This window comes from Ornithorhynchus anatinus, chromosome X1 (assembly GCF_004115215.2).
Source record: "Ornithorhynchus anatinus isolate Pmale09 chromosome X1, mOrnAna1.pri.v4, whole genome shotgun sequence".
Classification (NCBI taxonomy): domain Eukaryota; kingdom Metazoa; phylum Chordata; class Mammalia; order Monotremata; family Ornithorhynchidae; genus Ornithorhynchus; species Ornithorhynchus anatinus.
Window position 1 is genome coordinate 56,496,126 of NC_041749.1, and position 26,706 is coordinate 56,522,831.

At 43.2% G+C, this 26,706-nt stretch overlaps 1 protein-coding gene across 2 annotated transcripts in view; it reads left to right on the plus strand.

The window, feature by feature from the left end:
* The first annotated feature begins 710 nt into the window (after nucleotides 1-710).
* EIF4E3 (eukaryotic translation initiation factor 4E family member 3) overlaps nucleotides 711-26,706 on the plus strand; it is a 46,752-nt gene continuing 20,756 nt past the window's right edge. Inside the window, exons 1-2 of one of the 2 annotated variants that reach the window (XM_029051312.2) lie at nucleotides 711-913; nucleotides 19,030-19,102. In XM_029051312.2, coding sequence (XP_028907145.1) covers nucleotides 735-913; nucleotides 19,030-19,102 — 252 coding nt within the window. In that variant the 5' untranslated portion in view covers nucleotides 711-734. Of the gene's footprint in view, nucleotides 914-19,029; nucleotides 19,103-23,295; nucleotides 23,770-26,706 lie in introns of those variants that run through there. The other variant, XM_039910234.1, reaches the window with a different exon arrangement.

Genomic DNA, 26,706 nt, shown 5'->3' on the forward strand with positions numbered 1-26,706 from the left:
CATGGTGAGTGAGAATGTGATGCGGGCCAACCTCCAAAACGTGTTCTAAGGGTCACCAGTCCCAGGAAACTTGCAGTCGGAGAGCGGAGCCCCTCTCAATGTCAGATCTGCCCTTGCTGCGGCCCCGGAGGGAGGCCCTGGGCGAATGGCCAGTTCTGATCCTCGTGCCCCCGCTTCGTCGTTGGCCCTGTGCCTGACGCCTCGGAATAAGAGACAGGCCCGCCTGAGGCTTAGCCGTCGTTTTCCAACGGGAGACTCCATCCTCGGCTCTCCGATCACCCACTGGCGCAGGGATTCCACCACCGGCCCGCCGTGGGGCGCCTGCTTCCCGGCTCCATCTTCCTCGGCCTCGGTCGCTCTGCTCATCGGCGCGTGAGGCTCGGACACATATCTATGTGCCTATTTTCCTCGCTGAGTGCTGCGCGGCCGCCCGCTAGCCGTCAGGTGGAGGCGATCCCTCGGTTGGGTCTGGTTTTTAGCCCTCCGCGGCTGGGCCCCTCCCGTCCGGCCCGGTCCCGCTCCCCGTCCCGTCCGAAGCGGGGGGTGGCCCCGAGCTGCGGGGCCGCCCGAAACTCTCCCCCTCCCCAGTCCCCGGGGTCTCCCGCGCAGGGCGGAGCCGCGGGCCGGGGAGGGAAGCGGCGAGGAGGGGGCGGGGGTGACTCAGCCTGTGCCGCCGCCCCTCTCTGCTCTGGCTGCTCCCGAGTCATCCTCGCCCGCCCGTGCTCGGGGAGAAAATGGCGCTCTCCCCGGCAGACGAGCCGGCTCTGCTCAGCCCCTCCGAGTCCTCCGCGGGCCAGGACCCGCCGGGCCAGGCTGATGACGAAGAGTCGCTCCGAATCCGGCACCTCCCGAAACTGCAATCGGAGCCGGGCGGCATCCCGCTCCAAACTTCCTGGACCTTCTGGCTTGACAGGTGAGGAGGGTGGGGGTGGAAAGTGTGTGTGGGGGGGGGGGGGGGGGGGAGAACCGGGGGAGATCGGGGCCCGGCTGCCTCCGATCCTCGGCCGGGCCTCGCCTCGCCCGTCGCCCCGAGCCTCAACCACGCCTGGGCCCCCGAAGCCCGCTTCGTCTCCGGCATTGTGTCTCCCGGTTGAGGGGCTGAACCTCGAACTAGGCCTGCTAGCCCCAGCCCCTTCTCCAACCCCATCGAATCTCCCTTCTCACCCATCTACCCTCGGCTTTCTCCCTTCTCTCTCTCTCTCCATCTGTCTCTTTCTATATCTCTTTCTCTCTCTGCCTATTTCTCTGTCTGCCCCCTCCACATCCTTAGACTCTCTTTCAGGCATTTCTGCCACATCAGTTGCTTTAGCATCAACGACCTTTTCAAGTATTCGTTTGATCACCCTTCCGGTCAGAACCCTTGAATCCAGTCATCCCGCAGGATAGTGTGAAGCGTTCAGTCCCCTCCCCTCATGGATCAGCGCACCCTTTCTCCCACATCTGCCTCAGGGCCAAGTTTTGAATGTAAAGTCAACCGAGTTCACTCATGAAGCACATACCGCAGCTGCCATCCACAACCAAATTAGGGGCAAGTGTCACGAGAATTAAGACAAGGCCGGAACGACTCTTTCCTCTCCCCTTACCTTACCGCTCATCCATAGCTTCTTGACTACAGTATTGTGCTATATCGGTAGAGGTGGATGGTGACCCGAGACTTCTGATATAAATACAGAAGCAACTCCTCTAGCTGTCCGACTCTTACTACATTTCAACAGGAAATTATGCAAATACAATCAGTATAACTTCCTGGATTTTTGGAGGGTCAGCTTCCTCAAAATGATGACAGTTTACACTCATACCAGATGAATGCTTTCTCAAGGCCTTCAGAAGGGCTTTCTACCACTCTGCTAAAATGTTGTCACTGATAAAGCATCTCAAAATGTAGGTGAGGGAATTTATGGGCAGGTGTTTCACAAATGATTATTTCTTATGTGAGAGGTGCACAAAAGATTTGAAATATTTATAATCTCTATATGCATCTTTTAAGAGATCTAAAATTTGCTGGAGGTGGTAAACTTGTTTGGAGTTGTCCCTGCTGAATTAATGTTTGCTGTTTGGTTGCTTGCGAGAAAATAGTACAATGCTTATCCAGATTAATCAGCAAGATTTTAAATGTTTTGAATGTGTGAGAGATGCTTCCGTTGCCCAAAGATTTCATTTTCCTTGGGCCGCAGGGTACTAATGACCTGTTGAGTGCCATTACTTTTTGTTGCCAGATTTTTCCAAAGTGAAGATGTAAGCTAAATAGAATTCATCAGAGAAGCGGTGTGGCCTAACGGGAAAGAATAGAGGCCTGGGAGTAAGAGGACCTGGGGTCTAGTCCCAGCTCTACCATTTGCCTGCTGTGTGATCTTGGGTGAGTCACTTAACTTCTCTGTGCCTCAGTTTCCTCAACTGTAAAATGGGGATTCAATACCTGGTCTCCCTCCTACTTAATCTGTGAGCCCCATGTGGGACAGGGATTGGGTCTAACCTGATTAAATTGCATCCACCCCAGTGCCTAGAACAGTGCTTGTCACCTAGTAAGTGCTTAGCACATACAATCATAATTATAATAAAGTACTCATTTTTTGCTGTGTCTTAAGATACTGTGCCTCAGACTCAAAACGCAATTGGTTTCTGAAAACTTTGTCAAAAGGCGAGGTGGAACCAAATTTTTCATAGGAGTAATAGTGGTGGTAATAGCATTTATGAAGTGCTTACTGTGTGCAGAGCACTGTACTAAGCACTGGGAGAGGATACCCAGTGGGGAATTAGACATTTAGACATAGGCCCTGGACCTTAAGGGGCTCACAACTCTACTTCTAATAAGGGGGAGAGGAAACTGGCAGCTGACACGCAAGGAGAGATGAAACGATAAAAACACTGAGGCAATATAAGACAAGGGACAGATGCACACCAAGCAAAAATAAACAAAATGGGGGGGGGGGGGGCGGAGCAGAGGTTTCCACTCTTTGTGGCTTCGTATCCAACAGTCGCAGTTGCAGCTACAGCAATTGCCACAGCCTACCCAACTCTCCAGATTCAGTGGAGGCCTCAGGCTGTCACTGCTTCTGTCCTTTCTTCCACAGTGGTTCAAGGCAGGATGGGATTATGGTCTCAGGATAAGGCAGCACAACCAACCGGTGGGATGGGGGAGCAATTTTATAAATGGGGAATTTGTTCCTAAACCGAGTTTGTATGCCCCGTGTTACACCAAAATTACCCAGAATTGTGCACCCAATTGATAATAGGTGAGTAGTATAGCTAGGTTAATGAATTTTTTTTTAATTATTGAATCAGGTTCCATGATAGGGTAGCTGACTTTTTTGTATTTCTGAAGTAAAAATGGATATGTAATCTCTCCATGGTCAGGTAGTCAGGTAACCCTGACTCCCAGCCTCTCCTAATAATAATAATAATAATAATAATAATAATAATGTTGGTATTTGTTAAGCGCTTACTATGTGCCGAGCACTGTTCTAAGCGCTGGGGTAGACATAGGGGAATCAGGTTGTCCCACGTGGGGCTCACAGTCTTAATCCCCATTTTACAGATGAGGGAACTGAGGCACAGAGAAGTTAAGTGACTTGCCCACAGTCACACAGCTGACAAGTGGCAGAGCTGGGATTCGAACTCATGACCTCTGACTCCAAAGCCCGCGCTCTTTCCACTGAGCCACGCTGCTTCTCCAATCCTATCCCCCAACACTTCCCCACCTCTGTAAACTTTTTCCCCTGCCCCTTACTAAAAAGTTGTTTTTCTCCCATTTCCCCACTGTTCCGTGTATGCCGCTACCCAAACCCCCAGAGCTAGTGCCATCAAGGAAGTTGGTATTGTAAATGTGTGCTAAAGGTGAAATGGAGTAAACTTAGAAATGCTAAGGGCCATTTGTCATAACTCAAATCGTCTTAAATCAAGGACCATCTATATTCTGGTAGGAAGGTATTGGTTTCGTGAGTTCTACTGCCAGGAATATCGATGCTGCTCACTTAGGTTTTCAGAATATATATTTTATTTTACATAGAGAAGCAACATTGATTTTTTTTCACTGATTTCACAGAATACAATGGTATAGACCTAGTGATTTGTTACTCCTGTTATTTTTCTTCCACATTCCTGTGAAGATAAAATGCATTTTATAATTAGCAAAAATGGAGTTTAATGAAGATGTTGTTGGAGTTCAGTGTATACGGAAATGTTCTTTTTCTGCTACAAGCATTTTTAAGTTTGGATTGTCTTTCCTTCATATTACTCCATTGAAATATTTTTTTCTGAAACACCAATAAAGTATAAGTATAGATGGATGCATTTGTTTATAAAACATAATTAACTTACAGAACTAAATATTACCCCTTGCCTAGATGAATTTTTGATATAATTTGTCTCACTGCATATTAGCAGTGTTTATGAATAGACCTATAGGAACAGGGAAAATTCAGAATTAACTCACTCTCTTTCTTATCCTGTTCATAGTTTTAATAATTCTACTTAGGTATAGGTAGAAACCTGAGACCATAAAATTCTGTAAAAAAAATACTGATATGCCTTTATATGACTTAATTTTAATGTAATTTTTTTCTCCTTAGTTTTTACAGAAACCTTGAATCACAGTTATCTTCTTGTGCTATTGACAAGGGAAGGAAAAATCCAAGTCACATAATTTGAAGGCATATGGATGTAGCTGTAGTCCAAATTGAACTCCTTTTATACTATTAAGTCTTGTGATAGACAATTTTAAAGGTGACCTTTTCCCACTTTGTCATAGCTTTCTCTAAGCAAGGTGTCTGACACACTAAGTTGCAAAAAGACCTCAACTGGGCTTGTGAATTTACAGCTACATAGTTGTACCTTTAGTTTCTGAGCTTCTCCTATAAATCTCACATTTTAGAAGCAATTTACATTCATTAAGGTCTCAGTCTTTTCAGAAGTCAAGTACTCTGTTTGTTAAAGCTTTCCTATCGATGAAGACCATCTCTTACCCTGAATGGGAAGCCAATCTCCCTGACTCTGGATGTGAATTTCCCTTCCCACACCCGCCACCCCCCCAGGTATATATGGCTGAATAAAATCAGATATGTGACATCCCTTGTCTACTGTAGTTCTGTGTAATGGATGGGCATGTAGAGATCCCATGATCTATTCCTTCTCTATCTCCTCACCAGTAGAAACTCCATAGCATAAGGCACTCAATCAGCCCTCCCGACTCTTCATCCTCACTCCTCTCCTACTACAACCCAGCCCACACCTCTCTCGCCATTGACCCCTGGCTCACGCCCACCCTCCTGCCTGGAGCTCCCTTCCCCTTTATAGCTGACAGACCATCACCCTCTCCTCCTTCAAGGCCCAGTGCACTTGGGTCTCTGTACTCCTTAAGCACTCTGATACTAACCTCACCCCAGAGCACTTAATTGCAGACCTTATAATGTTTATGGTATTTGTTAAATGTTTACTATGTGTCAAACATTGTTCTGAGCTCTGGGGTAGGTACAAGTTAATCAGGTTGGACAGAGGCCCTGTCCCACATGGGGCTCACAGTCTAAGTAAGAGTACCTTATACTTAGTTGTGGCCCCTACCTGTATTTCACTTTAATATCCATCTCTCTCACTAGATTGTAAGCTTCTTGAGGGCAGAAATGGCCTGATTACTCTATTGTACCCTTCCAAGTGCCGAGTTCAGTGCTCTGCACACAGTAAGCACTCACTAAATGCCACTGATCTTTTACATATATACTTGAAATAGCTGCTTCTTCAGGAGGGCTATATGAGAACCATCATCATTTAATATCTGAGTGCTTACAGTCTCTATACATAAATATTATTGCCCATACAACTTAAAGATGCTATTAATGATAAAGTGTGGATGTCTGAAAATTTCTGATGAATGCTGGGTTTTGCCCTTTGGGCACATCTGAATTAGTCTTGTAGTTTGCATGCATAGCCTCTTTTTGCAAGGCCCATCATTGTACACTGTTTGCCCAGGCACTATCCCTATCTCTGTAAACCTAAGTGATCAGCTTGCTGTGGTCATATAAATTGTCAGTATTCACCATAACATATGCTGTTGTGTTTCAGGTGTCATTTTCTTTTTCTTTTACCCACTCTGTTTTCAGTCTCAATGCTTTTCAATTCACTGTGGAACAACTACGTAGGTATTTTGTTCTCTACACACATTGCACAGGGAACTGAGGTGCAGTGAACTTAACTTTTATGTTGATGAATTGAATGTACTCCCACACCTTGCTATTAGTGATCATATTCTATAACGTTAAACATGACTCATAGGTAATGTTCCTAAAATGGGTGCTGCCCCTAATTTAGAGACCAGAACTTTCTAAATAGTGTCATGAGCTCTTTCAAATGTGCTTCCAAGTTGGGGGTGGGGGTGGGGGTGGCTAAGGGTAGGGGGCGCAATGCCATCTTTAAGTGTGTTAGGGGTGTGTTCTCAATCATATGCAAAATGGCAGCACCCAGTTGCTGCTCTAGGAGCTGTCAGTTTGGATACCACCTTGCAAGTATATTCCAATGCATGAATAGTGAGAAGATGGCGACACCCAGACCAATAAAGGTTGGGAAGTACTTATATAGAAATACATTTTGTTGGTCTTTTTTTCCAGTATTTCCTGTATTCATTCATTCAGTTGTATTTATTGAACACTTACTATGTGCAGAGCACTCTACAGTTCGGCAACAGATAAAGACAACCCCTGCCCAACAATGGGCTCACAGTCTAAACGGGGGAGACAGACAACAAAACAAAATCCACTTTTTTAGAGAGTGGGGTTTCTCTCTGCCTCTTACATGAGCCACTCTTTTCCTCCATTCCTCATCACATCATTGCTCTCCTTTCTCCTGTCTTTGTCCCTTTATCTTCTTAGTTTCAAGGTGTTCTTTCTCTTTGCTTATTCAGTTTCTTTTTTGTTCTTTTGTATTACTGATAATTTTTTGTCTCTTTCTCTATTTTACATTCAAGAGAACTTTGCCTTCAGTTGTCATTTCTGGCTTTTTTTTTCCTTTCCCCTCTCTAAAAATCTCTGTAGTCATGTTTACCTAATTTTCTTTTATTTTTCTTAGTTTGTGTCTCATCATTGTTAGCAGAAATTTTCTATGCTGTCTCTTACTACTCTTTTCTCCCATTTGTTTTATCCTCATGCTTGCTCTTTGTGCTACTGGAGCTTTAGCACTGGCAGTTATTTTTTCGTGGTACTTGGAAATACTTACTCTGTGCCAAGGCACTGTACTAAGCACTAGGGTAGATACAAGATAATCAAGTTAGACACAATCTCTGTCCCACATTCTAAGTGGGACAATCTAACAATCTAAGTAGGAGGGAGTAGGATTTAATTCCCATTTTACAGATGAGGTAAATGAGGCCCAGAGAAGCAAGGTGACTTGCCCAAGGTAGCACAGCAGACAAGTAATGAAGCCCAGCTTAGAACCCAGATCTTCTGACACCCAGGCCCATACTCTTTCCACTAGTGTCATACTGCTTCCCTGTTAAGAGACAGGTAAGAGGAATACTGTGCTCCTGAGGGGTAAGGCCTCCTGAGACAGATCCACTCTTCCTCTGAGCAGGGAGCAGCCAGGTTGGGACTCTGAAGAAGAGGCAGATATGGAGCGTGCCTGGATTGGTCTGGATCAGCCTCAGGAAGATTTGCCTCTTCTTGTGACCATTTTGCTGCTCGCCAACTTTGAACTAAGGTCATGCATGGCTCAAAGCCAACATGGATTTTTCTGACAAACACCCTGTTTGGAATAATATGTTTCACATAATACATTTACCTATTTACCTGGGGAGAAGTAGCATGAAAGGTGAAATATTTTAGATAGTAATGGCGGTGCAGCACCCACTAGGTTTAATGCTCTATTCTAAGTGTTTGGGAAGTACAACAGAAACATAAGATGAGCTCCCTTTCCACAAAGAGCTTACACTAACAGAAGAGACAGACTGATATATTCACAAGCAGTGGAATTAGAGTAAAATTGAATGTTCAATATATACACAAGTGCTGAGGATGGACATAAATACAGACAGTGCAAGTGGCTGCTGAAGGGTTGGTAAGATTCAGGATACTGATAATTAGTCAAGGAAAGCTTGTTGGAGGTGGTGGGATTTTAGGAGGGCTTGGAAGAAGAAGAATTGTGGTTTCTGTTAAGTGTTTACTATGTGCCAAGTACTGTGCTTACTGCTGTAGTAGCTGTCGGTGATTAGGTCACAAATGGGGCTCACACTCCAATTAGGGAGAACAGGTAACAGGTATTGAATCTCAATTTTATGGATGAGGAAACTGAGGTACAGAGAAGTTGTGACTTGCCTGAGGTCACACAGGGTGGGGAAAGGGAATTCCAGGTGGTGGGGATAACATGGCAGACCAAGAGCCAGGTACAGTGCAGAAGTGGGCTTGAGAGTGAAGCAGACAAGCAGGGTAGTAGTGGGTAAGGAGATCTGATAAGTAAGGTGAAAAGAGCTAGTGCAAAGCTTGGATTGTAATGGTAAGGAGTTTTTGCTGGCTCTAAAGGGAATTAAACAATCATATTTTTAGAATAATAATAACCGCATGGTGGTAGTTGTTAAGCACTTACTATGTGCCAGACATGGTATTAAGCCCTGGGGTGGATATAAGCAAATTGGGTTGGACACAGTCCTTGTCCCACATCGGGCTCACAGTCTTAATCCCCATTTTACTGATAAGGTAAATGAGGCACAGAGAAGTGAAGTGATTGCCCGAGGTCACAGAGTAAACAAGTGGCAGCAACAGGATTAGAATCCATGACTTTCTGTCTCCCGGATCCATGCTCTATCCACTAGGCCAGTTTTCGGCACTGATCAGGAAGAGTGGTAAAGATATGGTGTGGTTAACTTTCGCTGGCCAGAACCTTGGGAAGCTCCCTTTTGTTGCCTGCTGTTGCCCAGGAAATCGTTCACCCCACACATACTATCCGTTACCAAGACCTGCCGGTTTCACCTCTACAATATCGCCAAGATCCGCCCTTTCCTCTCCACCCAAACGGCTACCTTACTGTTACGGGCTCTCGTTATATCCCGGCTAGACTACTGTGTCAGCCTTCTCTCTGACCTCCCTTCCTCCTCTCTCGCCCCGCTCCGGTCTATTCTTCACTCCGCTGCCCGGCTCATCTTCCTGCAGAAACGATCTGGGCATGTCACTCCCCTTAAACAACTCCAGTGGTTGCCTATCGACCTCCGCTCCAAACAAAAACTCCTCACTCTAGGCTTCAAGGCTCTCCATCACCTTGCCCCTTCCTACCTCTCCTCCCTTCTCTCTTTCCACCGCCCACCCCGCACGCTCCGCTCCTCTGCCGCCCACCTCCTCACCGTCCCTCGGTCTCGCCTATCCCGCCGTCGACCCCTGGGTCACGTCCTCCCGCGGTCCTGGAACGCCCTCCCTGCTCACCTCCGCCAAACTGATTCTCTTTCCCTCTTCAAAACCCTACTTAAAAATCACCTCCTCCAAGAGGCGTTCCCAGACTGAGCTTCTCTTCCCCCTCTACTCCCTCTGCCATCCCCCCTTTACCTCTCCGCAGCTAAAGCCTCATTTTCCCCTTTTCCCTCTGCTCCTCCACCTCTCCCTTCCCATCCCCACAGCACTGTACTCGTCCGCTCAACTGTATATATTTTCGTTACCCTATTTATTTTGTTAATGAATTGTACATCGCCTTGATTCTATTTAGTTGCCACTGTTTTTACGAGATGTTCTTCCCCTTGATGCTGTTTATTGCCATTGTTCTTGTCTGTCCGTCTCCCCCGATTAGACTGTAAGCCCGTCAAACGGCAGGGACTGTCTCTATCTGTTGCCGACTTGTTCATCCCAAGCGCTTAGTACAGTGCTCTGCACATAGTAAGCGCTCAATAAATACTATTGAATGAATGAATGAATTTTTTCTTTCCTTGCCCCACCCTGCAGCCCTGTGTCTCAATCCATCCTTCTTTAAGCTGGTGCCTCTGTGGTTCCCTTGCCCACTCCTTTCCCTGTCTCCATCCCATTCAAGGCCCTGCTGTCAGGTCTCCCAAAGGTATGAGGTAAGAGAGAAGGGACCTGGACTGGTCTGGGGGTCAGGGGATGTGAGGTGGCAGGCTCCATCTTTACCAGACTCGTTACCCTCAACCTGTTCCCTGCATGTTCTTACGATTTGGGGGGTCCCCCGCAATTAGAGCAGGACAAAGCTTTCTTTGTTTTGGGGGGTTTTTTTGGTGGTTTTTTTTTTAAGGGCTGGCAGGTTTGGCTCAGTGAGACTAGGGCAGCAGGGTTGAGTAGGGGTCTCCCCAAAACCTCGAGGACACAAATTTAGAGAGGGGCTGGGTGGGAGACATGGAGTAAGAGGAAAGTGGGGTGAGTGAAGAAATGAAAAGAGATTATTTGGTTGACAGCTAGCAACATCAGGAAGATTTCCAGTGTCCTGGCCATTTCCTAACTAGCCACTAGGCCTTCTAGTGCATAAGCATCAAACGGAAGGTAAGAAGATGGTACTGGGCAAATTAGCTCTGCTAGTTTCTTGCTGTGTGATCTTGGACTTAACACAACTTCTCTGGGCCTCAGTTTCCTCAACAGTAAAATGAGGATTCAATACCTGTTCTCCGACCTACTTCAACTGCGAGCCCCTTGTGAGACAGGGACAGTGTCCAACCTAATTGACCTATGCCTATCCCAGTGCTTAGAACATAGTAAGCACTTAACAGATACTTTGAAAAAGGAAGTACAGCTAGATTGTGAGCCCCATGTGGGACAGGGACTTTGTCTGACCTGATTATCTTGAATCTATCCCAGTGTTAATAATAATAATAATAATAATAATAATAGTATTTAAGTGCTTACTATGTGCCAAGCACTGTTCTAAGCACTGGGGTAGATACAGGGTAATCAGGTTGTCCCACGTGGGGCTCACACTTTAATCCCCATTTTACAGATGAGCTAACTGAGGCACAGAGAAGTTAAGTGACTTGCCTAAGGTCACACAGCAGACAAGTGGCAGAGTTGGGATTAGAACTCATGTCCTTTAACTCCCAAGCCCATGCTCTTTCCACTAAGCCACGCTGCTTCTCGTGTAGCGTGCACTCTTAATATAGTGCTTGGCACATAGTAAGCACTTAATAAATGCCACAATTACTATTACAGCTAAAGATTCAGTGGGAGACTTTCTTTTTATAAGAAATCCCCACTTAGTTGCCACATACCCGGCAAATACTACATTGTGTGGATGGAGAGCATGTGAGTGATCACATGAAGGAAACATTTGTTTGGGGATTGAAGTCAACTGGGATTGATTTTATGTTTTCTTGAATGTAAACTGTAAACTTGTGGGCAGTCTTGCGTCTACCAATTCTAGTGTATTGTACCTTTCCAAATGCTTAGTACAGGGCTCTGAACACAGTAAACACTCCATGAATACCACTGATTGATCTAGTACCCTTCTACCTCCCTCATTGCTTTCTCTCTTCGTGCACTGCTCCTGTTCTTATAAGCAGCGTGGCCTAGTGGATAGAACATGGGCCTGGGAGTCAGAAGGGCATGGGTTTTAATCCCGGCTCTGCCACTTGTCTGCTGTGTAACCTTGGGCAAGTTATTTCACTTCTCTGGGTCTCAGTTCCCTCATCTGAAAAATGGGGATTAAGACTGTGAGCCCTATTTGGGACAGGGACTGTGTCCAACTTGATTAGCTTGTATCTACCCCAGCCCTTAGAACTGTGCCTGGCACATAGTAAATGCTTAACAAATACCGTCATTATATAGGTGGTTTCTAGACTAACCACATGTATCAGCATTTTCTTACACCTTCTATTCAGAGACAACCAGGAAGGTGAAGTTTCTATACTGAAATTCCTGGAAATGTTACAGCTAGTTGCCAGGCTAGTTTTAAGTTGCAAATAAGAACTTCTTTGGGTTGCCTTACACAGTCATGGATGTAAGCCAAAGACAGTCATGTTAAACAATCGACCTTTACAGAGCTGTTCTTCAGGTGAAGCTACTGATGGTAAGTTTTTGTTTTTCTAGTTGTTTTTTTTTCCCCCATCACCAGGTTTTTGGCAGATATAGGCGAAACGACTAATATCTAACCAACAATATCTTTCACCCTGTACCAACAAAAAGATGTAGGTAAATTTTTTTCTCCCTATTATAGACCTGTAGATGCTACAAAAGAATCAGAAATAAATTAGAATAGCATCCTTAAACATTATTGTGCAAGACTTGGCGGGGAAGGGGGGGGTGCCAGGGAGAAGCATTTTAAAAGCGGCGTTGCCAAGTGGATATAAACCCCAGGACTGAGTTGAAAGGACCTGAGTTCTAATCCCGGATCCGCCGCTTGTCAGCTGTGTGACCTTGGGTAAGTCACTTCACTTCGCTGTGCCTAAAGTTCCCTTACCTGTAAAATGGGGATTAAGACCGTGAGCCCTATGTGGGACAGGGACTGTGTCCACCCTGATTAGCTTGTATCTACCCCAGTGCACAGTACTTAGTACAGTACCTGGCACATAGTAAACCCTTAACAAATACCATTAAAAAAAAAAAGGGAAAGCGATGACACAACCAGTAGACTGTAACTAGATTATCATGTATTAATGATATCCACGTAAAAATTCTACCTTTAAGAATCATTTATATAGAACTAGCAAGTGTTGAAACCTTTTCAACTTTTCATTCTCTGCTGGCTCTTTCCCCTCTGCCTTCAAACATCCTTAAGTGTCTCCCATTCCCCAAAAGTGCTCTTTTCACCCGAAAGCTCCCTAAGGCTATCACTCCATCTTTCTCTTATTCCTATCCAAACTCCTAAAACGAATCATATAGACTTTTTGCCTTTGTCAAGGTGGCTCTGTTAGTCCTGTTGCCTGCTCCTCATGTTCAAGGGTTAGCATCCAGTGTAGTAAACAGAGACTACTGTAAAACTCTACTCTGTGGCTACTTAATAAATACCTCTGAATGATTGACTCAAGCCATTAATAATTGAGTAAACCCTTCCTGGAGATTTCAGATGTTTTTTCTTTCAAAAATTAGCCAAAACCTCGTACTGCTTGGTTTTTCATAGGTGTGATTAAATTAATCTTTCCCTTCATTAAATGGGAGTTGAGACAAGTGGTTGCAGCCCTTTGTGGGACAGGGGCTGTGTCTGACCAAATTTTCTTATCTATCCCAGCATTTAATACAGTGCTTGGCACAGAGTAAGTGCTTAAAGACTATTAGTAATACTGGTAAGTTATCGCTTGTGCAACTGTCCTCTCTGTTGGAAATTTCTAAAATTATTAGTCCTGGCTGATAGGGTGGGAAAGGAACCTTGGTTCATGGAGGATTTTCAAGGCAACAAAATAAATCCATCCCTAGCATTTATTGAGTGCCTACTATAAGTGCACCAGTATACCAAGGGCTTGGGAGAATGCAATAAAGTGAGAAGACCCAACCACTGCCTCCAAGCATCTTTCAGATTAGGAGGAAGGAGAGAATGGAAAGATGGCTATGTGGATGAGTAAGTGCTTAAATAATGGAGTGTGTCAGTTGATATGTTCCAAAGTGCTATGGGTAGTTTTGAGTAATAATAATAATTATGGTATTTAAGTGCTTACTATATGCAGCGCACTGTTCTAAGCAGTGGGATAGATACAGGGTAATCAGATTGTCCCACGTGAGGCTTACATTTTTTAATCCCCATTTTTACAGATGAGGTAACTCAGGCCCAGAGAAGTTAAGTGACTCGCCCAAGGTCACACAGACAAGTGGCGAAGTCGGGATTAGAATCCACGACCTCTGACTCCCAAGCTTGTGCTCTTTCCACTAAGTCACGCTGCTTCTCTACATAAGTAGATGCAAAAGTTCTGAGGTGGGAGTGGGAGGATATGACCTGGGGAGAAGAAAAATTAATTGCGGAAAGCCTCAATCAATCAGTGGTATTTAGTGAGCACTTCCTATGTGTAGAGCACAGTACTAAGCACTTAGAGTACAGTATAAGAGAATTAGCAGACAATTTCCCTGCCCGTAACAAACTTACTATCTAGAATCTGGAGGAGGTGGGGTTTCAGAAGGGCCTTGAAGATGGTTTAAGCTGTGGTCTGGCAGGTTTGAAAGGGGTAAGAGTTCCAGGCAGAAGCAAGCATTTAGTACAGTGCTCTGTGCACAGTAAGTGCTTGATAAATACCACTGAGAGATTGATTGAAAGGTGTGAGCGAGACTGGAAAGCGGCATAGGGAGTAGGTTAGCATGCAAGAACCAAAGGGGGCGAACTGGGATGTAGTGGGTAAAGTCAATAATGGCTAAGAGATCTGGACTACAGTTGAAAAGGGTAGGTAAGTAGAAGGAACTGAAGTAAAATACTGGCCTGGCCGTAATTTATAAAGTCAAGGGTGGCCTGACACAAACTGGGGGTTAGAGCAGGTGAGAAGACGAGAGAAAAAATGGGAATGTATCATATTGGGGGCAACAATAAATGGGTGAAATTCCCAGATTTTCTTCATCTCTTTCCTTTCATACCTTTTACCAGGAGCAGATTGACATCACAGAGTTTCACACCTCTTTTCATTTCCTTTACAGTGCCTCTGATGGAAATGCTAATGAACAACAAAATGTCCAAAAAGCAGGCAGTTGGAAAGAGAGGGAGAAAAATGAAAGAGCCTGGTTAAACCACAATCTGTATATTCAAGCCCTGAATAATGTAGTTAATTGTATTATGAAGGCTCTGGGGAGAGAGGAAACTTCCATTTTGAAACTGTAAGTCCCATATGGAAGTCAGGTTTATATCACACCCTATTTTGGTCTATGTTAGGAATTCCTTTTGGGGACTGCAGCCTTCATCTAAACAGTTTTGCTGAATTTGGCTTACCAAAACAGAAACCATATCAAAAACTCCAAAAGGACTGACAATAATTAACCCAAATCGTACATAAGTGCAAGTTGCAAGCTAATCAAAAATGCTATTTACTAATTCATTCATTCAGTAGTATTTATTGAGCGCTTACTATGTGCAGAGCACTGTACTAACCGCTTGGAATGTACAATCTGAGCACAACCTTTAGTATAAAAATTCATGTGGGATAATTGAAATTCAAGCCAAATTACAAAGGGAGTCCACCCAAGCATAGTCAAATGTCATAAAGGATCCTTGGCTAAAGAAGCTTGGACTCCACTATATTGTATTTCCTGGGTTCCTTTTTGTGTGTGTGTGGACTTTTTGTAGTAGATAGCTATTAACCCTTTTGTAATTAATTTCTTAAACTTTATTTTTGGAAATGCTGAATCATTTTTCAAATGAAACTTGGAGTACTTGCTCACTTCTGTGGAAACACTGCATTTATGGAGTAACTTTGCAGCGGTGTGTAGTTACAGCAGAGTGAAAGCTGAATGAGAACCATATAACCCTTCTGATAGTGATTGAGGCTGGAGGCAAATTATATTAGAACTAAACCACTGGGACTGCAACTGGGATATATTTGCATAAGTAAATTACAATCACATTTATTACCAAAGTGATGCCTTTCATGGCATCACAGTACCAGTTTTAGAGATGATAAAGAAATAAAAACTTAAAATAAGAGGAATGAATAGTCTTACTGGTATGAATAGTCTTACTGGTGTAAAAACTCTTGGGAAAGAAGAGAGGCATAAAAGTGTACTAGGTCTCCCACCGCTTTTAAATTGTAAGTGGAAAAACTTTCATTAAAATATAATATTTTATTGTGTCTCTGGCTACCGTGTAACCCTAAGTCCAACTATTTGTTTTGGTTAGTATAGTTAATCATTTTCCATGGCCAGTTTATTAGGAATAGATTGACTTAGTGTACTGTGATTTTAATTCTGATATTTAAACTAGCTATTTAGGCAGCCCAGCACCTGACAAAAATATAAAAACCACCCAATAGATAGTTTGACAAAATGTCTAACCACATTTTGAATAATGGAAAAATAAGGTAGTAACCTGACAAATAGTACTTTAATTGTGGCTTGATTTATACTCATTGATTTGATTTCATATGTTTGGGAAGTGTCTGTGCTTTGACAGAAAGCTAATATTGTATCTCTACTATAAGGTACTTCTTCCAAAGATCTACTCTCTTAATGATGACTTGAAGAGTAAGCATTATAAAGTGGATAACTTTTCTGATTCTTTCCTACAATTCTAAAAATGCTATGGCTTCCATGCCTCTTATACTTGATGGCAAATATGAGCAACCAAATATGAGCAAAATAGTGCTTGTCCTTGCTTTGTTATCTGTGTTCTCCATTTTGATTGAATGTGTTAATCAGTGGAATTTGAGGGTTTACTGTGGACAGAGCACTGTATTAAGCACTCAGGGAACTACGACAGAATTGGTAGACACGTTCCCTGAGCACAAGGAGTTTACAGTCTAGAGTGAACACAGTGGATCCTCCTGTGGATTCCATATTTTTGTGAGGTGCTAGGGTGCCTAAATAGCTAGTTTTAAATAGCAGAATTAAAATTACATTATACTAAGTAGATCTATTTATAATAAGCTTGCTGTGAAAAACAATTAACTATACTAACCAAAAGAAATAATTGGATTTAGGGTTCTACAGTAGCCAGAGACACAATAAAATATCAAATTTTAATGGAAGTTTTTCATTTACAATTTAAAAGAGGCTGCTCTGATTAGGTTTTATCAATCAATCTTATTTATCAAGTGCTTACTGTGTGCAGAGCACTGTACTAAGCACTTAAGAGAGTAGAATATAAGGGAGTTGGTAGACATGTTCCCTGCCCACAGTGAATTTACAGCCTAGAGATGGAGACATATTAATATGAATGAATTGTGGATATGTACATAAGTGTTGTGGGGCTGAGGGAGAGGTGAATGAAGGGTACAAATCCAAGTGCAGGGGAGATGCAGAAGGATGTGGGAGAAGAAATGAGGGCCTAGTTGGGGAAGGCCTCTTGGAGTAGATGTGACTTCAATAAGGCTTTGAAGGTGGGGAGAGGATCATCTGTCAGACATGAAAAGGGAGGCCGTACCAGACCAGAGGCAGGACGTGGGCGAGAGGTTGGCGGCAAGATAGATGAGCTCGAGGTACAGTGAGTAGGTTGGCATTAGAGGAGCGCAGTGTGTGGGCTGGGAGTAGTAGTAGGAAAGCAGTGAGGAAAGGTAGGAGGGAGTAAGATGATTTAGGGCTTTAAAGCCGACAGTAAGGAGTTTCTGTTTGATGCGGAGGTGGATAGACAAACCACTGGAGGTTCTTGAGGAGCGAGGAAATTTGCCTGAATGGTTTTGTAGAGAAATGATCCAGGCAGCAGAGTGAAGTATGTACTGGTGTGGGGAGTGACAGGAAGTAAGGAGGTCAGCAAAGAGGTTGATGCAGTAGTCAAGGCAGGATAGGATAAGTGCTTGGATTAACATGATAGCAGTTTGGAAGGAGAGGAAAGGGTGGATTTTAGTGATTGGACCGACAGGATTTCGTGGCAGATTGAATATGTGGGTTGAATGAGAGAGATGAGTCGATCATAGCACCAAGGATATGGGCTTGTGAGACAGGGAGGATCGTGGTACTGTCTACAGTGTTGGGAAAGTCAGGAGGAGGACAGGATTTGGGTGGGAAGAGGAAGGAGTTCCGTTTTGAGTATGTTAAGTTTGAGGTGTGGGCAGGACATCCAAGTAAAGATGTCCTGAAGGCAGGAGGAAATGTGAGACTGTAGAGAAGGAGAGACATCAGGGCTGAGGATGTGCATTTGGGAATCATCCACATAGAGGTGGTAGTTGAAGCCATGAGAGCGAATGAGTTCTTCAAGGGATTGAGTGTAGATGGATAATAGAAGGGGACCCAGAACCAAGCCTTGAGGGGCTTTCACATTTACTGGGTGGGAGGCCAAGAAGGAGCCCTGAAAAGAGACTGAGAAGGAGCAGCCAGAGAGATAGGACTACGTTAGCATTTAGCATGGTGGTTGGCAGAATAGTAAATACTTAATAAATATCATCAATATGAACTTAGTACAGTGTTCTGCAACCGGCAAACACTCAGTGAATAACATCGATTTTTTTTTTCAAAAAGCCTTAAGAGTTCATAGTCGTGTGAATGTAGGGAGTTTCTTTTTATCTTTTTACACTTTCTTAGGTAATCTTGGTACAATAGCTTACACTTCTAGAAAACATTCTAATTTATAGATATTGGAGTTTTGTGAAATTATCAGTGACATAATCGTTAGGCTGAAAACTCTAGAATTTAGTGTTCTTTAGTAAAAAAACTGCAAAAATGCTCATGGAAAATCTGGCATCAGCTGCTGACCTTGACTTGTAAAGATTCCTGTGTAATAAAATGTGGTTTTTTTCCTTCAACAAAGAATAAATATGATTTAAGGCCAATTACGTTTTGTATTTTTATGTATGCTTTCTGTGAACTGTATCGGTCATTAGAATTTGTAGTATGTTGCCATCTAGTGGACAATATAGTGAACCATTGATAACATTCTGAATTATCACTTTAAACTGTGGAGTTCAGTACAGCCATCTCATTACAAGGATAAACACATTGAAAGTGTAAATTAATAATATATTGACAACCTGTGAAAAAGTATACTGCGATCAGTTAGAATCAAAGTTTTTTGTTATTTTCAAAGTTTTAAGAGTTTCTTTAAAAAAAAATCTGACATTTGGTTAATTCTCCTGGGTAGCTTCCCGTAGTTTTGTTTACTGAGGAATGGGATATGTTCATCTTTTTTTAAAAAAGTATTTAAAAACAGGAATTCTATCTTGGCATTTTTGTCATAAATATAACTAATGTATGAGTTTGTCTATTATGAGTCTATTATGACCTGATCAGGACCATAGTTGTCTAATGGAACAGCAAATATCAGGAGTGTTCACTGTTCGATTTGACCATGTGACTGAGTCCAATGGTGAAAAACTCCTAAAGTTCACCAATTCAATCCAATCATAAAATTCACAATCTGGATAATTTAGGTGGTACAGACACAACCTTCAGCTCTATTTCGTAGGGGTTTAAGTTTAATACTTTGTGTTAGAGTCACTGAGTTCATCTACGGTAAGCTATTTGTAAAATTTTCCTTCTTTTTATGGGGGGTGGTGTGTGTGTTTGCTTTGCTTAGATCTCTTCCTGGCACCACAGCAGCTGAATGTGCATCAAACTTGAAAAAAATATATACAGTAAAAACAGTACAGGTAAGACCAACAGAAGGTAAGATTCATTTAAGTAGATTGTACTGAAACTTTTTTTCATCATTTCTAACAAATTTCAGAACTTGAACCCAAAATAAAATAAAATAATTGATAGCCAAGGTTTTTTCTCCTGAATCCTCTTCTGCAAAGACTCAGAATTTTTATATCCCACTCCCCAAACCTGTGACCTCTTTTGGTCAGTTTGAATGAGGGACTTAAAGTGAGCTTTAAGTTAAAATGGTTATGCCATCAAAAACAGTTGTCTGGCAAGTATTTACCCGTTTCTTGCCACACTGTTTACCCAGAGGCATAACTGCCTTATAAACAGAGTATATCTAGGTAGTAGCATTCTTTTTCATGTTATTTATTGTCATCACCTGACTATACTGCCTGTCTGACCAGTTGCCCAACTTTTTTTCCTTGTGATTGTGTCCCATTTGCTATTGTTAGCTAGCAGAAATTAGTTTTTGTCCTAATAATTTACGTCATTTATTTAGGATGATGTAGCATTTTCACTTTTAAAAAAAAGCTTTATAATTTTTGTATCTTTTTCTCTGTCTTCTTCCTATTCTTTTCCTTTGTTGTAAGCCAAGCGAAGTAGACACACTCTGGACTTAGAAATACTTCCTCATGATACCCATGGATAGGAATTTTCCCCTTTTTTTGACACTAAATTGTGGCAATGTATGTGTAGTTGTTTTCTCATTAAGACACAGTTCTCTTTGTGAAAAGCTATCTTTTTCGTCCCTTTTTATTGTGGTCCTATAACCCATATATGCAGGAAAAGTTTTCAGCCATTGCTCTTGCTTTATAATATGCAGAGCCAGAAAATAAGTGGTGAAGTAGTCAAAATCGAGTAGTGTCACTGTATCTTGGTCACCATATCTTGAGAAAGACAGTATTTTTCCAAAAGGGACAGAAAAGGGCAATCAAGACAATCAGGTCGATGGAAAAGCTTTTGAATGAAGATAAATCCAAAAAGGTTAGGTTTCTTTAGCCTGGAAAGATGATGACTGAGAAGGGACAAAATTAAAGTTTAGTGGACAGGGCTGATATGGAATTATTGTTTAAGTCCCACAACAGGGAAAGGGAACACCCATTGAAGCTTGCAGGTTCAAAAGGAAACACTTCTTCCCAAACCAGGTGATAAACATATCACCTTTCCAAGGGTGTTGCACTTACCACAGAACCGTGTGAAAAAACACAGTAAGGTTCAAGAGGGGTCAAATAAATAAGTGGGTAAGGGATTCACAGTGGGTTATGAGGAGGAGGCTAAGAATGTAGGGGGAAAGGTTAGAGATCGTAGATGTTAAAAATTCCTACTGTGGTCTCACTGTTCTCTTTACTTCCAAGTTCTCCCCTCTTCAGTCTATACTATATACTCTGCTGCCTAGGTGGTCCTCACTCCTCAAAGACCTTCAGCAATTACTCATTTCCCTCTTCATCTGTCCATATTCTCATTTCTTCTTTCTCCTCCTTCCACTATTTGTAAATAATGTGTGTTTGTGCCCCCCCCATCAGATTGCAACCCCCTGAAGGCAGGGACCCTATATCTTTTACTTCCGGTACTCTCCCAAGGGCTTAGTGCAGTTTGGAGCACATAATTGACCGGGGGGGGGGGGGTGTTGACAAATACCATTGCTGGATGTCACGGAGTTCAACTATAACATTAAACACAAATATATGTACTAAGCACTTACTCATGTACATATTCCTTTTTCTGTCTTCCTCCTGTCTGTAATTAATTTTAGAATCCGTCTCTTCTCCACTAGATAGAAAGCTTTTTAAAGACAGAGACCGTACCTACTAATTCTGTTGTATTTTCTCAAGTACTCTGCGCAGAGCAGTCATTCAGTAAATGTGGTTGAATGATTGATTGTTCCTCCAAATATCCAGTGACCACTATTGAATAATGCTGCTACTGCTACCATTTTGAAAGCAAAACCCTAAGCTGGGTGGACAGTTGGTCTGACAGTAATGGTATTTATGTTCTTATGGCACAATCATACTGAACAGTTTCGTCTCAGTTTTTTCTTATCCTAAACATTTTCATCATTAACAACAGCATTTGAGTGCTTACTGCTTGCTGAGTACTATACTTGGGGAACATATGATAAAAGTAAATGACATGGTCCCTGTCCTTCAGGAGCTTACAATCTATTGGAGTGGTAAAAATTTGGCATTTGTTAAGCACTTACTATGTGCCAAGCACTGTACTAAGTGCTGGGTAGATAGTGTAAGCAGATCGAAAGAGTCTCTGACCCACGTGGGGCTCACAGGCTAAGGGAGAAGGAGAACAGGCATTTAATTCCCATTTTACAGATTAATTCATTCAATCATATTTATTGAGCGCTTACTGTGTGCAGACCACTGTACTAAGCGCTTGCAAAGTAAAATTCGGCAACAGATACAGTTCCTACCCAACAACGGGCTCACAGTCTAGAAAGGGGAGACAGACAACAAAGCAAGTAGACAGGCATCAATACCATCAAAATAGATAAACAGAATCATAGATATATGCACATCATTAATAAAAGAGTAATAAATATGTACAAATATACACAAGTGCTGTGGGGAGGGGAAGGGGATAGAGCAGAGGGAGGGAGTAGGGGCAATGGGGAGGGGAGAAGGAGGAGAGGGAAAGGAAAGGCTCAGTCTGGGAAGGCCTCTGGAGGAAGTGAGCTCTCAGTAGGGTTTTGAAGAGGGGAAGAGAGTTAGTTTGGCAAATGTGAGGAGGGAGGGCATTCCAGATCAGAGGTAGGACGTGGGCCAGGGGTAACAGATGAGGGAACTGAGGCACAGAGAAGTTAAATGACTTGCCCCAGGTCACATGGCAGGCAAGTGAGGGGCTTTTAGTGTAAACCATCACTTTCTGTACGAACTGCTTTTGAAGAGATTATTCAGAAGTATTGGATACTCTGTTATAATAAGGATGCAGGTCCAAGTAAATTCCTATTCAAAATCTTTAGAGGCCAAATAAGTTGTTGGTTGGTTCTTGGGTGCGCAAACTACTTTTTGCATGAAGGTGTCTAAACAGTGAGTGATCACAATCAGTTCCATAAATAAAGAGAAATCTGCCGCCTCGATATAACTCTGGTGGAGTAATATCCCCATTGAGTAATGAAGAAGAATTGTATTAGTATTGAGATGGATCTATTCACTTTTGCTAACTTTGATTTTTCCATTGTGGAATTATGGACACACTGGCATAAAAATTTCAAGAAATAATTTCAATTTAGAAAAACTCTTCAAAAGGCTGGTGTTATAAATTTTAAGGCCAATTTACTATTCCATTGACTAATTATACATTTTGTTTCACTGTGCTTTGGAATTTAGATTACTTATCTTCATTTATCCAGTCAATGGTTTTGTGGAATTTTCTTGTGGTCTGTTTAATCCATTCATTAAAGCAAACAATGGTGCATGTCTCTAGAGCCAGAAAGAAATCTAGTAGTAGAAATTAGATAGTAGGAATAATGAAAATCATACAATATGTTTTTTCCTTTCTTCCTTTTTCCTCCCTCCCTCCTTTTATCTGTTCCCTATCTCCTGTCCCCCTCCACTCCCCACCCCCTGCTCTCTCCATGTGAATATAATTTATTATTAATGGTATTCACTAGACACTTATGTGACAAGCACTGTCCTAAGCACTGGGGTAACTGCAAGATAATTAGATCAGACCCAATTCCCAGCCCACCCAAGACTCATGATTTTAAGAGGTAGGGAGAGCAGATATCTTGCCTCCATTTTACAGTTGCAGAAACTGAAGTGCAGAGAGGTTCACTGAGTTTAAGCCCAACGTCACACAGCAGGGCAATGGCAGAGGTGAAACTAGAATCTTGGTCTCCTGACTCCCAGTCAGTCCACTGCTCTTTCATCCAGATCATGCTCCCTTCCTTATATGTAGAAAAGAGATGGCAGATCACAAAAGAAGTTATGATTGGCTAAAGGTGGCCCAAATAGCAATTAGAAAAGCAGTGTGATCTATTGGAAAGAACACAGGCCTGGAAATCAGAGGACCTATATTCTAATCCTGCCACAGCCACTTGCCTCCTGTATGACCTTGGACCAATCACTTCACTGTGCTTCAGTTTCCTCATCTGTAAAATGAGGATTAAATCCTGCTCCCTCTGATTTAGACTGTGAGCACCACTTGGGACAGGGACTGTGTCCAACCTGATTAGCTTGTATCTACCCCAGCGCTTAGTACAATGCTTAACAAGTATCATTAATGAAAAAAAAAATTGGCTCTGAGGGCTGGGTCGCAGTGTAGGTGCTCAAAAGGTGCCTTCCCAATACCAATGGAGTTCTCTCTCTGACCACCATAACCCAGTGTCTATAGGGGAGAAGGGCTGTGGTTACAGTGGCCCTGGGAGGGAGCAGGGAAGCAATTATTTCTAAGGTAGGTTTAGGTCTTCTACCTCATCAATTAGGTAGGTCCCTTTCAGAATGCCAGAAAGAATCCACACTGCTGTGAAAAGCTTCAGGGGCTGCCCTGTCAGGGAGGAGAGCGGAGACCTGCCTGAGTGGGGCCAGGGCCAGGCCCCGCCCACTTAGGATACTGGTATAGGGTAACCCCTCCCTCTCCAGATTTCCTTTTTCCCCCTAGAGGAATCACACTGAAATGTGAAGCTCCTCCAGTGAACTTCAGAAGAAGCTTCTGCTGCAAGGTAAGTCCATACCTTTGACCGGGCCAGGGTAGAGGGACATGACTGCATACCCCAGTAATTAATTTGCAGGCTCCCTCTCAGCCCCTACTCTCTTCTTCCTTATGTTCCCTCTGAGGTGCAGAGATTGGGGAAGAGGAGCTTCCACCTGGGTTCCCACCCATATCTTTGGATAGTCCCTGGGACATCCTCTCCTGCTCTTCCCTCCCTCTCCATCCTGTGGCCTGACTGTCAGTATCCTGGCCCAGTCTGGACAAGCACCTCCCCCTATCCCTCTTACTCCTCACCCCAAGAAAAACAAGAAATCCTGGCAGTGGGAAGAGAAAGGGGTTTCCAGTGTGGGAATCAGACCTCTTTCCCCCTCCGAAGCACTCACAGGCTGTCTGCAAGTTTACTCACCTTCCTCATTCCCCTTTCCATGCACCATTTCCCCCGTTTGTGGAGGTGATTTGAGTTTAGCCCTCCCTCCTCCCTCCCCCCCAACTTCACTGTAGTTGGCCACCTCTGGGGTGTGGGAAGGACCCAAGACTCCCCCTGGGGAGTCTCCTTCCCTTGTCCACCCTGCCTCCCCACCTCCCACCCCACTCCACCCCCTGATATTTAACTGAATCTGGGCTGGCTCCTCCACCTCCCATCTCACTGGAATGGGAGTTTTCTGTCTCCCCCTTCAGTCCTGTGGCTGTTGAGAACTACTAAGGTTCTGCTTTGGCCCTGTCCTCAGGGAAAACAGGCAGCAGGAAGCTGAGTAGCAACGGTAAGTGGCTGCTCACCCTTCTTGAATCCCCAGCCCTTCCTCACTCTAAGAACCCAGTACCCTTAACCCCAGTCTGGAACTCTCTCCCTTTTCTACTGCTCCCTTTCTCTTTCCTCCTTGCTGAGAATTCCCCTACCTCCATGCCAAGAGTCCATGTGTCTTCTGTACTGAGTTCCCTCTTCCTCCTCTCCTTGTCCCACACCAGTAGTTTCCTCCCAATACCACCACCGCCCCCCGCCGCCGCCCGCCACTGTATATGGTACACGTTTCCACCTCTTCATCCTCCTCTGGAAATGTTTTCCTTTCCCTTTCCCCTTCACACTCACTGTCACCTGCTTCAGGTGACATTCTCCGGTAAGTAGTTTTCATCATGTATGTCCCTGGGTGAGAAACAGTACTTGTAAGGTCTGTATGAGCTTATGGAAAGTGAGCATAAAGATGACCTACCTAGAGTGACCTTCACTCTCTCCCATGCTCACTGATCATTGGGATTTTAAATAGACAGTACATTTGATGTAAAAATAATAATACTCATTTCAGCTTGAGACCCTTGTTTCTCATCCTTAAATGTACCTTTCCCATGTCCCTATTGAATTTCATCCTCTTTCGATAGGGCCAATTTCTCCGACGCGTCCCTTTGAATTCAATTTCTGACTCTCAATGTTATGACCCAGGTAGTATTACAGCACCATATAATATCACCTGAAAATTTGATGACCATGATCTTGATGATTTACATTTTTTTATTTGGTCCAGATCAGCAATAAAGGATTTCATATGCTTACCATCACTGTGGGGAAAATGTATTTCCTTCTGTTTGTTTTTAACCTACCACCTTCAAACTTTAATGAGTGCCAGCAAGCAACCGGATGTTGTGGGGTTCAGTGAACGGCAGTTTACATATTATCCCTGACCACACCTTCCATGTTTTTGTAAACTACAACGTGTTTCCTCTCAGCCTTCGTCTTTCCAGACTGAAGAGACCTATCTTTTCAGTCTCTCCTCACACAGGAGCTGCTCTGTCCCCTGTTCATTTTAATACCTTCTCCAACTCTATCGTGTCCTTCCTAAGATGGAGCGACCAGACTACATGCAGTATTCTGGGTGTAGATGAACCATGGTCTTTTATAATGGCAAGACTATGCTTATACCCCCCCCCCCCATTTTTTTTAACCTCCTCCCCCTCTTTTCTTCCTTGAAATATTCCCAGTAGGGGCTCTCCCTAATTGTCACTGGACTAAAAAGAGATGCTCCTGCCTTTCCTTTGACTGTCTTTTGTTGTTTAGTTTTCATGTAAGTCTGAACTTATGGGGAACCCTGTTAGAAGGTTTGTTGCAAGTACACAGATGGTTGTGCTGTTAACCTAGTCATAGGTGCTCAATAGACGGCAATGAGGATTATTAGGTTAGGGAGAAGATGTTATTGGTAATTATGGTGTGGGTCTATCCATATTTTGAAGACCAAATAGAATTTTTGTGCACTCAGTCCTTCCATAACACATGTTCTAACTATGCATTTTGGATAGAATGTTCTTAGGAAATTAGGGAATGTTTATGTGAGCCTGTTTATGTGGATAGAACACAGAGGAAATGTTGGTCTTCTATGAAATGTAAGCTCCTTGTAGGCAGGGAAATGGATCTACCAACCTTGTGTATTATACTCTCTCAAATACTTAATGCAATGCTCTGCACACAGTAAATGCTCAATAAATACCATTGATTGATTGATACGGAAGTGCACAAGCATGTAATGCTGGTCAGGGCTCTGAGGGCCACTGGCAATGTTCAGTGTAAGTTTTTTTAATGCAGATTTCCTCAAATTGTTACTCTGTATCCAATACAATTTTGACTAGCAAATGATTCAAGAGGACGTGAGCTTTATTTTATTTTTAAGTGGGGGAAAAATCTGCTTTTCCTGTGAGTAGTGATCTAATCATATTTGAGTTCGGAAAATGACTAATTTTTTCTAATAAGAAAGACCCCTGCGTTATAATTTGAATTGGTCTTCTTCACGGGAGTTGTAAACTGTTTCATTTCAGTCACCATGTGCATTTTATGACAGGACAAGATTATTACCAAAGTGGTCCATCCAACCACTCCCTAGCCCTCTCCCTGGTCAGGTTGGAGAGTGGGGCGGACTTGATAAATATATGCAAGCACACACATTTTCTTAACCCCATGCAACTC